Here is a 13629-nt window from a genome sequence, read left to right as displayed (position 1 = left end):
TGGCAGTGGGTGGTGGTGTTCGGCTTGTGGCAACGGCGTGTGGTAACAATTGCAATTAATAAAATTAATAAAGGCTTGAAATTATATTCAAAATGGAACATTCTTGACTCAATTTAAATGTAAGCCAACTCAATCTCCATCATGTAGCGCATAAAACTTTTTTTTTTAGTTAAAACCCACGGAGAGGCCTACGTGTTGATTAACGAAAAAAATTACACAGTCCTTAAAAGGACCTCGCGCTCCCTACTGCTCAGAAGAGTTACAAAATTAAAAGTAAAAAAACCTACGAGCACAAGGTCCTTACTACCAAAAAAACATAATACCCTAGGAACATACTACGGTGCTTAAGGACGAGCTTGCTTAAGGACGAGCACCCAAAAAGAGGGAAACAAAATAGACCAGTCCAGCACGATCTTCTTCCCAGCAAAAAATCATATCCAGCTTCTATCAACACAAAAACCCTGCACAAACAACAAGACACCCAAAAAAAAAACACTACAAATAATGAAACCGAAATGACCAAGAATAGGAATGAGAAACCACCGATACCAGAAGCTAGCCATAATAAGACGAGAATAGGTAAAGGAACTCCAGGTTACAACAAACAACCTGTCACCAATACAAAGAACCAACCAATACCCCACCACCAGAAAAACCCGTACACCCAGCACAAAAACCACCTCCCACACAAACAAGAACCCCAAGTAGAAGCACCCAACCCAGCCAACAAAGCTAGAAACCACACTCCACAACCACAAAAAAAACCACAGAGATCTCTACGTAGAAAATGCACCAAAAAAACAAAGGCCACAATGACCAAACCCCAAACTCACCTCACCCAACAGATACCAAAGCACCAGAACCAGCACCACCCAAAACCCCTCAACCCAATACCCAAACCAGCACCACCCAACCCAAAGAGCGGGAAACAACAACCTGAAGCTAACCGAAACAAACATGGCCCAAAAACCCACAGCCCCAGAACACGTGACAGCCAAGACAAAGCACCAGGAACGAAGAAAACACCACCCAACCACACAACCAGAATTAATGACAAACATAAGGAAAACCAATTTGATCTAAATTGATAAGGCCTTGAACAAAACCCGACAAATGATCCCAACTCAGCTCCTTGTAATCCTTGAAAACAATACCCAAAGTGGCCATAGCCTGAGCAGAGGCATTACCTTTCACCATAATAACATAATAGTGATAAGAGACAAACTTCAACTCTTGAAAAATATTTCTCCTGATGTAAAACATACTAGGGCCACACCTAGTATCATCAACATCCAAACTCAACATACTATCAAAGGACGAAATAGCTTCTAAAATAACGTTTCGAATGCCCAACTTCTTGCAAAGCTTGAGGCCATACAAGATCCCAGAAAAAAAGGCAACATAGCTATCCTCAACATTAACAGTTCCAGCAAAACCGGAAATGTATAACCCAAGATGATTTCTAATGATACCAGCATAACCATACTTACTACGAATTTTAACCCAAGCTACATTCAACTTGAAGTAATTAGGAAAAGGCTTACACCATTTCATAGAAAACTGTCTAACATTAATCGTATCCACATCCCCATTCGGACCAAAGAAAGGGAGGATAAAATGAAAATTAGTAAGATTATTAATAGAAATCAACTTAGCATAAAAAAGAGCACTAATTTTATATTTAATTATGTGAATAATTCTCTGATGATCCATTCTAACCCCATTAAAGCGAGAGTCATTCCTCTCCAACCAAAGAAACCAACAAATGAGAGCAGAAATCACATTTCTAATATGGCCTTTAGAATTAACAAACCAAAGGTCAAGTAATTGAGATATAGGCAATGAAGCGTTATATAAATTCAAGTTTAACAGATCTTCATAAAAAATCCAGACCTTGGCCGCAATAGAACCCGAAATAAAAATGTGATGCAAATTCTCCACATGAAAACAACATTGACATTTAGAAATAATGGTGAAACCGTGCTTCCTCAAATTATCATATGTAGGGATGAATCTATGAACAAGCCTCCATAAAAAAACAGAAATAGTAGTAGGGATAGAGTAGTGTCAAGACATTTTTAAAAGATTAGAATTATCTTTAATAGTCCTAAATGAATGCCAGGCACTCATAATACTGAAATAACTATTTTTGGAGCCCTAGAAAAGTAAAACATCCTCCACATTACCATTAATAGGGATCTTAAGAATAAGTTGAATGATACTATTAGGAAGAATAACAGTCAACTTCTCCAAATCCCACTCGTTAGAAGAGAAAAATTCATTAACCTTCCAATTAGAGATAGAGACAATATTAAGTAAAGAATCAATAGAAACACCATTACGCCACCTATCTTGCCAAAAGAAAATGTTCCCCTTACCAAGACCCCAGACTAACAAGGACTCCATTTTCCATTTAACAGAACAAATCCTATGCCAAACCCTAGAGTTACCTGCATAGGAACACAAAGAAGGATGCTTCTCATCGCAATATTTAGCCCTCATAAAATTGGACCACAAACTAGTGTTACACCTAAAATTAAACCACAACTTAAAAGAGAAAGCCGACCATGTCACCCAAATCTTTACACCCCAAACCTCCCTCATGCTTAGGACCACAACACCCAACCCAATCCTTTTAATGAATCTTGGAATTGATAGCAGAACCTCTCCAAAAAAAATTATTTAAAATCTTCTCAATCTTAAGACAAACACCCTTAGTAGGAAGAAGGGTTTGAAAACTATAAACCGGAATAGAACATAACACACTTTTAATGAGAGTGAGGCGACCACCAAAAGTTAAAAAATTAAAATTCCATGAAAATAATTTATTCTGAATCATAGAAATTAAGCCATAAAAAAGGAAAGCTTTTTTTCTACCCTTGAAAAGAGGAATACCCAAATATTTGAGAGGAAGAACACCTTGAGAAAAACCAGTGGTATGCAAAATATCCGAAATACGATCCGGCTTAACATTCTTAGAAACAATGAAACAACACTTCTGCTTATTAAAGGACAAACCACTCACAGCTTCAAAGTGACAAAAAACTCTCAAAATTTTAGTAATCCTGTTCTTAGAACCATTAGAAAAAACAATGAAATCGTCAGCAAATCAAAGTTAGGAAATATGAAATCCACCTAACGTTTTAAAATAAAAGAGAACGGCAATTAAAAAAAAGATTAGTCAAACCCCGAGAGAGATAATCAGCAGCAATAATGAAAATAGCCGGAGACATAGGGTCTCCTTGCCTAAGACCATGAGAAGATTGAAAATAACCATGAGAATTACCATTAACAATAATAGAGAAAAATGGAGATTCAATACAAGCTTTTATAAGATTAATGAAGGTCAAATCAAAACCAAAGAGAGTCAACATCTTATAGCTAAAATTCCAATCAATGTTATCATAGGCCTTGGCAATGTCCAGTTTCATAATCATGTTACCACCTCTAACCTTAACATCCAGATCATGAAAAATTTCCTAGGCTAAAAGGATATTATCAACAATAGCACGGCCTTTGACAAAACCCATTTGATTAGGAGAGATAATCTTAGGGAGAATACCTCCTAACCAAAATTTTCAAGATAAGTTTATAAAAAACCGTACACAAACTAATAAGTCTAAAATCGTTCCACGAGTTAACAACACAGTTCTTAGGAATTAAAACAATAGAAGTAGAAGTGAAAAACTTAGGAATATGAGAGCCTTTAAAAAAATCAGTGGCCGCAGAAACAACGTCATCAGAAATAATAGACCAAGTAATATGGAAGAACTTGGTAGTATAACCATCCGGCCCAGCAACCGATTCAGTATTCATATTAAATAAGGTATCTTTGATCTCCTCAACAGAAGGAACCAAAGAAAGGGAAATATCCCTTGATTAATAACATTAGGAATAATAGCAGGCTCAACAGTAGAAACCGGAATAAAAGACTTATTAAGATGCTTTTGAAAAAAATTAACAGCTAAGCTAGCAATCTCCTCTCTATCCTCAATAGTAGAACCATCATCACGAGAAATCTTATGGATATTGTTAATAGAACGTTTCTTATTAACAAAAGCATGGAAATATTTAGTGTTATTGTCACCTTCCGATAAATGCTTAGTCGCAGCTTTTTGTTTCCAAAAAGATTCCTCTTGAACCTGAAGCTTAGCCAACTCCATTTTAGCTTCATTAAGAAAACACAAATTAGCCCGAGAGGAGACCGACTGACAAATATCCTCAAGGGAATTAATTTTATTTTCAGCAAGAAGAATGTTGTTGAACAAATCTTTAAAAACATTATGATTCCACCAATTCAAAACTAACTTAAGTCTTTTCAACTTAAGCCAAAGTCTTTTCATGCTAGAAATAGAGTTATTAGGAAAAACTGGAGCCTCCCAATTCACCCTAAGCACCTCTAAAAAAGACTCATGATGAAGCCACATATTCTGAAATCTGAACTGTTTAAGAAAATTTTTAGGATTATTCTTAATATTAATAAGCAAAGGAGAGTGATCAGAAAGAGTCCGACTAAGGTGCTCAACCTTGGTCACATTAAAAGTGTTTAACCAAGAATTATTAAATAAAACCCTATCCAACCTTTGTCACAAATGCGCACGGCGCCACGTAAACTTGTAGCGCATAAAACTATGATTTTTGCCTCAAATCATGAAAGGCCATTGATGAGGCATAAATGTAATTTTCAGTTTATGAGGTGGCATAATGTTAACAATAGGATTATTTGAAGAGTAATATGTATCTCTCTAATCTTATCTTCCATTGGAGCAACTCCAACCTTTTCACGTATATGCTCATTTCGTATCCTATCTCTAACGGTCAAGCTACTCATCCACCTAAGCATCCTCATCTCCGCAACACTTAACTTAGTATTATGCTTCTCTTTTAATGGCCAACATTCGGCACCATAAAGCATTGAAGGTCTCACCACCATCTTATATAATTTTTCCTTAAGTTTGAGGGGGACTTTTTTATTACACAATAAGCCCGATGCATTCTTCCACTTTAACCATCTAATTTGAATTCTACTGATAATATCCCCATCAATTTCACCATCACTCTGAACAATAGATCCAAGACATCTAAAACTTGTACTCTTATTAATGACTTGATCGCTCAAAGTCACAATCTCATCACTAGATTTATTGCTACTTAAATTACACTCTATATATTCAGTTTTAGATCTACTCAAGCGAAAACCTTTAGACTCTAAAGTTGACCTCCATAATTCGAGTTTACCTTCAACTCCATCTCTAATCTTATCAACAAGAAGAATATCACAAGTAAAAAGCATACATCAGGTACATCCTCTTGCAAATGTCTAGTGAGAACATCCATGACTAAAGTAAAAAGATATGTACTGAAGGCTGATCTTTGATGTAATCCAACTCACTTAAAATATAGAAAAATAAAAAATAAACTGAACTAATTAGCACACTACAAAAAAAAAATGATTACTTTAAGTTCCTTCTTCCACTTGCTTCACTTGGCGGGGAGAATCCCTCTCCCAACTTTGAAATCCTCCGAACCAATCAAAGCCAATCAAAGCTCAACGGGAAACAAAATGCAGCCGACGCGGCGATCAATGGCCGCTCAAAAGAGGAGAAAATCAACAGCCGTCGCAATCCTCAACGCCACGGACGACATCGAAGATTTTTCCAAATCCGAAACCCTAGCTATCCGCTCCTCCCTTCTCCGCTGGTACGACGAGAACAGTCGGGACTTGCCATGGAGAACGCCGGCCGCCGGCGCTGGATCCCTTCTGACGCCGGTGAAAGTGGACGAGGAGCAGAGAGCGTACGTTGTATGGGTCTCGGAAGTCATGCTCCAACAAACTCGCGTCCCCACCGTGATGGGCTACTTCAATCGCTGGATGGAGAAATGGCCAACCATCCGCGATCTCTCCTCGGCTTCTCTCGAGGTGGTTGCAAAAACTCCCTCTAAAAATCGATTTTTTCATATTTCTCTTGGCGTATTTCGTCAACTAGTTCTGTAATTTTGTGAAGGAAGTGAATGAGATGTGGGCTGGTTTGGGGTATTACAGGAGGGCTCGATTCCTCTTGGAGGTAAAATTTCTGCTGTTTCATTCATGAAAGATTGTTTGTGGTAATGGAAAAAAGTTGAGATTTTGGAATCTGGGCGGAGATGAACAGGGTGCAAAGTCCATTGTTGATGAAGGGAAGTTTCCGAGATCTGCTTCAGAGCTTCTTTGCGTGAAGGGAATTGGAGATTACACGGCAGGAGCAATTGCTTCCATTGCTTTCAATGAGGTTCTTAAATTTGCATTCTTTTATGCCATTATTTTATTCTGTTCATCCAATGTGAAAATGTTCTTGTGAGTTTAGGTGGTTCCTGTTGTGGATGGTAATGTGGTGCGGGTAATTACAAGACTCAGAGCCATATCTGCAAATCCAAAAGAAGCTGGAACTGTGAAGCTTATATGGTAAAGCTCTTACGATCCTACTGTTTATAATTCATATTGTGAAATTGCAATTTTTTGTTGACATGCCATTTTTTAAAAATAGCTTATTATGCCCTGTGGCGCAATTGCGTATTATTCCAGACCTAATCCTATTTATCTTAAGAGTTCTATTGCCTTTCATTTTTATCTATTTTCTTGCTAGGAAACTGACAAGGCAATTAGTTGATCCTTCAAGGCCTGGTGACTTCAACCAGGCCTTAATGGAACTTGGAGCAACTTTGTGCAGTTCAACCAATCCTGCTTGTTCTAAATGTCCAGTTTCTGATCATTGCCAAGCGTTTTTACTTTCAAAAAAGAGTCAGAAATTAAAGGTCACTGATTATCCCACAAAGGTAGCAAAGAACAAGCAAAGACATGATTTTGCTGCAGTATCTGTAGTTGAAATAGCAGAGTTTGATGAGCAGATTTTGAATGATAACGGTCTGAAACATGTTTTTCTTTTGGTAAAGAGACCAGAAAATGGTTTGCTTGCTGGGCTTTGGGAGTTTCCTTCAGTTATAATGGATGAAGGAAGTATGAATCAGTGCATGAGGAGGAAAGAAATTGACAAGTATCTAAAGAAATCTTTTAAACTTGATGTTGGAGAAAATTGCAAGGTTATGTTGAGACAGGATGTTGGTGAATATGTTCATGTCTTTTCTCACATAAGGCTTCAGATGTATGTTGAATTGTTAGTTTTGACTCTCAAAGGTGTACGATCACATTCTAATAGCAATTATGTTATCTTTTATCTTTCTTTCTTTTTTTCCTAACATTTAACTATTTTTGTTGCATTTTGTATTTGCAGAAGGATTGACTCAGCTGAACAGTGATGAGGATAGGAGTGAGATAACATGGAAGTGCGTTGATGGGAGTTCTATTAGGAAAATGGGTTTGTCATCGGGAGTAAGGAAGGTAATCTTTCCACATAAGATAGATATCATATTTTCCTGTATTTTTTGCTAGAAATATGATAGGAAACACTTGTAGATCTCAAGTATTTCTTATCAATCTTCAGAAAACAACGAGATTTCTCCACAAAAATCCACACAAAAGTAGGAAAACAGTAGATAATTTGTATTATTTGATGAAATGGAAACGGAAAATACTAAGATACAATTGATCCTATATTCGAGAGGAGGATCGATCTCTCCCAAATCTCTAGACACCGCTAGAGCCCAAAGAAAACCCAAGGGATCTCAAATTTCAGCCAAATTCAAGATGTCCTAACCCTAGGAAAACAAACTATTTAATGTATACAATCAAAAAGGAAATCTCTAAACAGTCCCTACATTCAAATTTCCCTCCTAAGTCCCTAAAAAATCCTTCCAAATTGGCTCCCGTGGATCTTGTGGCTTGTGCGGCTCATACAGGAGGCGAACGCTTCCGCCTCTTGATACGTTGAGCCAATCCCGTATGGACCGGCTGGACCGGTCTAACAAACTACGCCTTTTAACATGGCTTGTGCATATACTGGTGGAACCAGGAAGTGATTTGTTAGCCTAATATATGAAATTTTTATTCTTAAAAATCTTTTCTTGTTCTATATATATTTCAGAAGTTCTATCACCCTTAAATTTGGAATAAATGTTTTCGCTTCATTTCCTTAACATTTTTATTGCACTCTTGTGGGCACATTTTTGCATTTAATCGTTGTTTATCAATGTTTTGAAATTTTAATGGCATTTTCTTTTTTCGCCACAATACAATCAAATTTTAATAAAAATAAATGAACCGTTCATAAACTCAAAACATTTCATAAAAGCCCAGTCTCCTTCACAAAAGGATTCATTCATTTTATTTAAAATCACATGGAAGGAAAAATAGTTAACTTTGCATGTAAATCCTCGTATTGCATCAATTTATTCATCAATTAATGAGCAATTAAAATTAAGGAAATCTTAATCATTTAGATTCTAATCATTCATGTTCTTACTTTCTAATATCCTCACATTTATGTTCTTTTTTCCTAATACTTTTAGTTTGTTGTGGGTATGTTCTTACTTTCTATTATCCTTACATTTATGTTCTTTTTTCCTAATACTTTTAGTTTGTTGTGGGTGCTTCTGTACAAAGGTGTACAACATGACACAAGATTTTAAGGAGCAAAGAGTGTTTCAGAAGCCAAGGAAAGTGCCAAGAAAGAGAAGGTAAACCAATTAACCTGAATGAAGCTTGTTGACATGAATAAACTGCCCCCTTTTGTTCTGAAAAGCCAGTTTACATTTTTATTTATAAATTACTACTTTCTCTTGAGGTGTAAATGAAACAAATTTGAGCAAGCTCAAATGTTATTTGACTCAACTCGTTATGCGAATGCATCAAAATTTTGCTATTTGATTTTTTTTTTTGGCCAATTACGTCAAACTCACACACACAACATATTCGTAAGACTTGAACTCAAGATATCTTGGTTCTTAGTCAAAACTCCAAACCAACAGACTAAGATGAGTTGAGTTTATATTTGATTTTTGTTTGTTTAATTAATGAGCTGAGTTTATATTTGACTTTTTTTTTGTTAACTCATCCAACCAATTAAGAGCCCTTCATATAATCATGATATTCTTAAGCTAAATATGACCAACAAAAATCTTGGTTGTATTTAACTCATTAAATATATGATATTATAAAAATTAGCTAAACATTAGTTGAATAATTAGTTAAATATTAAACTTAATTGTATGAGCTTTCCTTAAGGTTAATGTGTATGAATTACGTGAAATTATTATGTGCGGATACGGACATCGTCCGAAGGCGAATCAGAACGTGTCACGTCGCCAATTTGTTGTATATCGTGGTTATGTACCTTTGTGTACTGGGTGATATGGCGTGTTTTGATTCGCCTTCGAACGGTCCGGTGTCCGCACAAAATAGTTTCTCATGATTACTTCTTAAAAGCAAATTGTTCTTCCATTTAAATGGAAGCTTAACTCATTGCTCGCCCATTTGCCTTGGGTTTCATTTGTGATAACTTTTTTATTGTTTTTTAAAATAAATTTTTAGTACAAAATTTTCTTGAACTAGAAATCTTTGTATTAGAAAGTAGTAAGAAAGTTGTCTCAAATGAAGCCGTAATCTTGTTTATACATTTGTTTAATTCTTCAAATAGAACATGAGATTGGCTACATTAAAAATCTGATTATTGTAATATTTGGTCTAGTGATTAAATCGGATTGATGCAAAGCTGAGTTAAAATTGTATGAAGAGGATTTTTAACTTGTTTGGTTCTGCTTAATTAAAAAAACTATTGATATAACTAAAGTACATCTACATAAACATATAATTTTTTTTCCTTCAACTCTTTAACAAAGTGCTTTTAAATATGGCGTGTTTGACAAGTTATTTGTGGTTCAGTTCAATTAAAAATAGTTCACTATCATTTGATTAAGTAATTAAACAAATTTGAACATTTTTTAAATACTTGATACTTAAACAAATAAGCTTTAGTAGCTATTTGTTCTACTCATTTACGTTCATTAACAATATTATTTAAAGCTTGTGAATAAGCTCGATAAGAAGTATTTTGAGAAGGTTGATTTATGCCCTATACAAATATCTCCAACAAGTTCGTTAAGAAACTCGATTAATGTTTTATATGGAGCTTGAATAACTATTATGAAACTGAAGGATAATTGAATATGAATGTTATATATATATATATATATATAATCAAAAAATTATCTTGATTGAGCACAAATCTCGAAACAAATTCATATTGGAAACTTCTGAAATAAAATTCAGGGCCTTACAAACTCGGAGTTCAAAAAACTTATAATCAAATTGAACATCTCGAAAAGATGTATCCAATGACATCAAATTCAATTCAATCCAAGCCCAAATTGGTCAAAATCATGGGTCTGAAGTATACTTAGAAGGTTCAAAGCATAAATTGAATGACCATATGTCATCCAAATGTGACATGCTTATAGTCGAATTGAGTTGCTCGATGAGACGAATCCAAGGAGCCCAAGATCGTTGAATTCTGATATCATTAAGGAACTTAAATATTTTATAAACGATTCATGATCAAGGTAATAAATATCAGTCGTCCATTAAAACACTCCCAACATACTCGTGCTCTTCTCCCTTTTTACCAGCCATACCACTCCCAAAGAACTATAAATAGATTCCTTATTCTTTAGTTTGTGTGTGTGTGTGCGCCACCAAGCTTCACCTTGACCGCCATCCGGCCATCGGCCGTCGCCAGAATTTCACCGGACTTATGCCCGACCATGGTCATTCAACTATGGTCCTTCCGACAATAGCCATTTCGACCTCGGTCGCCAGTCAATTATGCTCCTTCTGACCACCATTGCGTAACTACAACCTTCTAACCACCGTCATCAATTATGATACTTCTGACCATCGTTACTCGATTCTGGTCCTTCCGACCGCCATCATCCGACTATAGTCTTTCTAACCTCCATCTCCCCCAAACTATGGTCCTTCCAACCACCGTCAACTGACTATAGTCTTTTCGAGCTACGTTGCTTGCCAACTATGATCTCTTCGAACACCTTCACTAACTACGATCTTACCAACCTCCGTCGCCCAGTGACCATGGTCTCTTTGACCACCTTCACCGACTACGATCTTTCCGACCTCGATCGCCTACCAACTACGGTCTTTTTAATCATCCTCACTCGACTATGGTCTTTCCGACCACCATCACCCAATTGCAATCTTTTCGATCTCTATTGCCCAACTATGGTCATCCGGCCACCAAGCTTCACCTTGACCGCCATCCGGCCATCAGCCGTTGCCAGAATTTCACCGGACTTATGCCCGACCATGGTCATTCAACTATGGTCCTTCCGACTATCATCACATGACAATAGCCATTTCGACCTCGGTCGCCAGTCAATTATGCTCCTTCTGACCACCATTACGTAACTACAACCTTCTAACCACCGTCACCAATTATGATCCTTCTGACCATCGTTACTCGATTCTGGTCCTTCCGACCGCCATCACCCGACTATAGTCTTTCTAACCTCCATCTCCCCCAAACTATGGTCCTTCCATCCACCGTCAACTGACTATACTCTTTCCGAGCTCCGTTGCTTGCCAACTATGATCTCTTCGAACACCTTCACTAACTACGATCTTACCAATCCCCGTCGCCCACCGACCATGGTCTCTTTGACCACCTTCACCGACTATGGTCTTTCCGACCTCAGTCGCCTACTGACTACGGTCTTTTTAACCATCCTCACTCGACTATGATCTTTCCGACCACCATCACCCAATTGCAATCTTTTCGATCACTATTGCCCAACTATGGTCCTTTCGATCAACATCGCCCGACTATGATCCTTCCAATCTACATCGCTCGCTGACTATGATCCTGTCGACCAAACAAACCTGTCAACTCTAATTCTTCCAACTCCCACCATATAATGCACTCTATATGATGTATATTTGCTACATCAAGCCAAAGCTTTCCCCCCCAAGAAAGGGCCTAATTTGTAATCAATTGCAAACGCTAGTGGATTCATTTAAATTGAGCGAGGCCCCGTGATTTTTCTCCCTTTTTAGGGGTTTCCACGTAAAAACTCTGGTTTTCCTTATGAATGCTACATCCCTATCTTTCATATGTTTGTGTGTTGAATCGTTGTGCAAAGCTAGGAAAGGAAATATTAATTAATAAATTTTAAAACTAATTAAATATTATAGCATCTATTTATTAGAGGTATTTGTTTATATTTGTTACATTGTTTGTTTTGATTGTTCATTAAGAAGCTCGTTCATTAAAAGTAGCATTTTTAACAAATTACTCGTTTCTAAGCTTGAAAATACTCGATTGGTTTGCTCTCATTTATGGGCTCAAGAAATCACTATATATGTTCGTTAATAGGCTTGATCATTATTTTATATAAGCCATTTATTTAAATCTGGATACGCACACTAAGAATCAAACATGAGCCGAACACAAAATAAAATATCTATTATTTTAAACAAACCAAATTTGAACACAAATAGAAAACTCAAATCATGCTTGAATTGAACTCAAACAAGCCAAAAATAAACGAGCTCAAATATAAAAAAAAAAAACAACGGTTAGGCTCAGCTCGATTTATTTGTAGCTCTAATTTTAAAATTAAAAAGCGATTAGGTCAATATATGATATTAAAATTCTTACAATTATTTTCTAATCAATATAATATAAATTTTAATTTATTTGATGTATATTGTAGTCATCTTAAAATATATTTATAACTGAGATCCAATGTAATGGAAACTCAAACTCAAATTATTATTTTTAATTAAAAGTTAATTAATCAATTCGATTTTTTATTTTACCCTCAGTCAACTTCTCATATTACGGTTAGGGCTTAATGTTAGCATTTATTTTACTCTTGATTGAATTATTATTTGAAGTTTTTAACTCTTTAATATGCAAATTGTAAGCTCAATTTCAAAATTTTAACATATAATTAATTTAATATCTATTCTATGCTTTAACAATGTTATTATTACATAATCTACAAGTTCCACTATGATTAATTTATTATTTAAATAATTTAATAAAAATTGAAGAAAATACTCATTTGATGATTTCCTTTGAGTCATTGAGGGTTGATGCTCCTACAACCAAAATGACTATCGTAGGTCAACAATAGAATTATTCCTTCTAACCCATTTTAGATTTTCAAACCTATCTCAGGTTGGAATATTCACTTCTAGCTCCTGTTGTAAATTCAGGTCCATGAACTATATTTTGATGATTGGAAAACACTTTTACTTGACTTGGACTGTCTTTTACTACTGACTTTTCAGGAATCAAAGATCGGACGGAAAAACGGAGCCAGCTCAAGATGGGGTAGATTAGGGTTGAGTCAGTCTGTAATTTTATTTTTCCCCTCTTGAGTCAATTGTAATCTTTGGTGTGACTAATGCAAAGTCAAAGAGACTAATGCTAAGTAACCCTACACACACACACACACTTGAGGAACTTAGAATTTCAGTTTTTACTCAAATGGGCCAGGACGATATTTTACATCGTCCTAGACGATCGGGCTTAAAATAGAAAATCTAATCAGGGGTTCTTAATTAAGGCAGACGTCATTAGCCAATCGGCCTGGACGATAGTATCGGCCAGGCCGATAAGCTCAAAACAGAAAGAATTTGCTTCCATAAACAATTAAGGTATTCTGTATTTTTGGTAA

The 13629-nt window shown here is 36.0% G+C and overlaps 1 protein-coding gene across 4 annotated transcripts; it reads left to right on the top strand.

Moving 5' to 3' along the window:
* Positions 1-5419: 5419 nt before the first annotated feature.
* LOC110110864 (adenine DNA glycosylase) lies at positions 5420-8795 on the top strand. 4 transcript variants are annotated; one of them, XM_028696451.1, is made up of 8 exons: positions 5420-5923; positions 6006-6065; positions 6153-6269; positions 6345-6442; positions 6624-6813; positions 6931-7171; positions 7269-7375; positions 8537-8795. In XM_028696451.1, exons 1-8 carry the CDS (start codon positions 5450-5452, stop codon positions 8612-8614), a joined length of 1365 nt encoding a protein of 454 aa, XP_028552284.1. In that variant the 5' UTR covers positions 5420-5449; the 3' UTR covers positions 8615-8795. The 4 variants fall into 4 exon arrangements, with proteins under 4 accessions (XP_028552284.1, XP_028552283.1, XP_028552282.1 ...); XM_028696450.1 differs by having other exon boundaries at positions 5420-5920; positions 6044-6065; positions 6145-6269; positions 6624-7171; XM_028696449.1 differs by having other exon boundaries at positions 6624-7171.
* The last annotated feature ends 4834 nt before the right edge of the window (positions 8796-13629 follow it).

Source organism: Dendrobium catenatum, unplaced genomic scaffold, assembly GCF_001605985.2.
Source record: "Dendrobium catenatum unplaced genomic scaffold, ASM160598v2 fragScaff_scaffold_743, whole genome shotgun sequence".
Classification (NCBI taxonomy): domain Eukaryota; kingdom Viridiplantae; phylum Streptophyta; class Magnoliopsida; order Asparagales; family Orchidaceae; genus Dendrobium; species Dendrobium catenatum.
Note: the sequence above shows the minus strand (reverse complement) of the source record. Positions and strands in the feature narration are given on the sequence as shown.

Bases quoted from the DNA above. Each gene is read 5' to 3' on its own strand.
- LOC110110864 (XM_028696449.1), top strand. From the start codon at position 5,450: ATGATTACTTTAAGTTCCTTCTTCCACTTGCTTCACTTGGCGGGGAGA. The intron at 5,924-6,005 runs GTTGCAAAAACT...AATTTTGTGAAG, and splicing joins CCTCGGCTTCTCTCGAGGTG to GAAGTGAATGAGATGTGGGC. The intron at 6,270-6,344 runs GTTCTTAAATTT...TTGTGAGTTTAG, and splicing joins CTTCCATTGCTTTCAATGAG to GTGGTTCCTGTTGTGGATGG.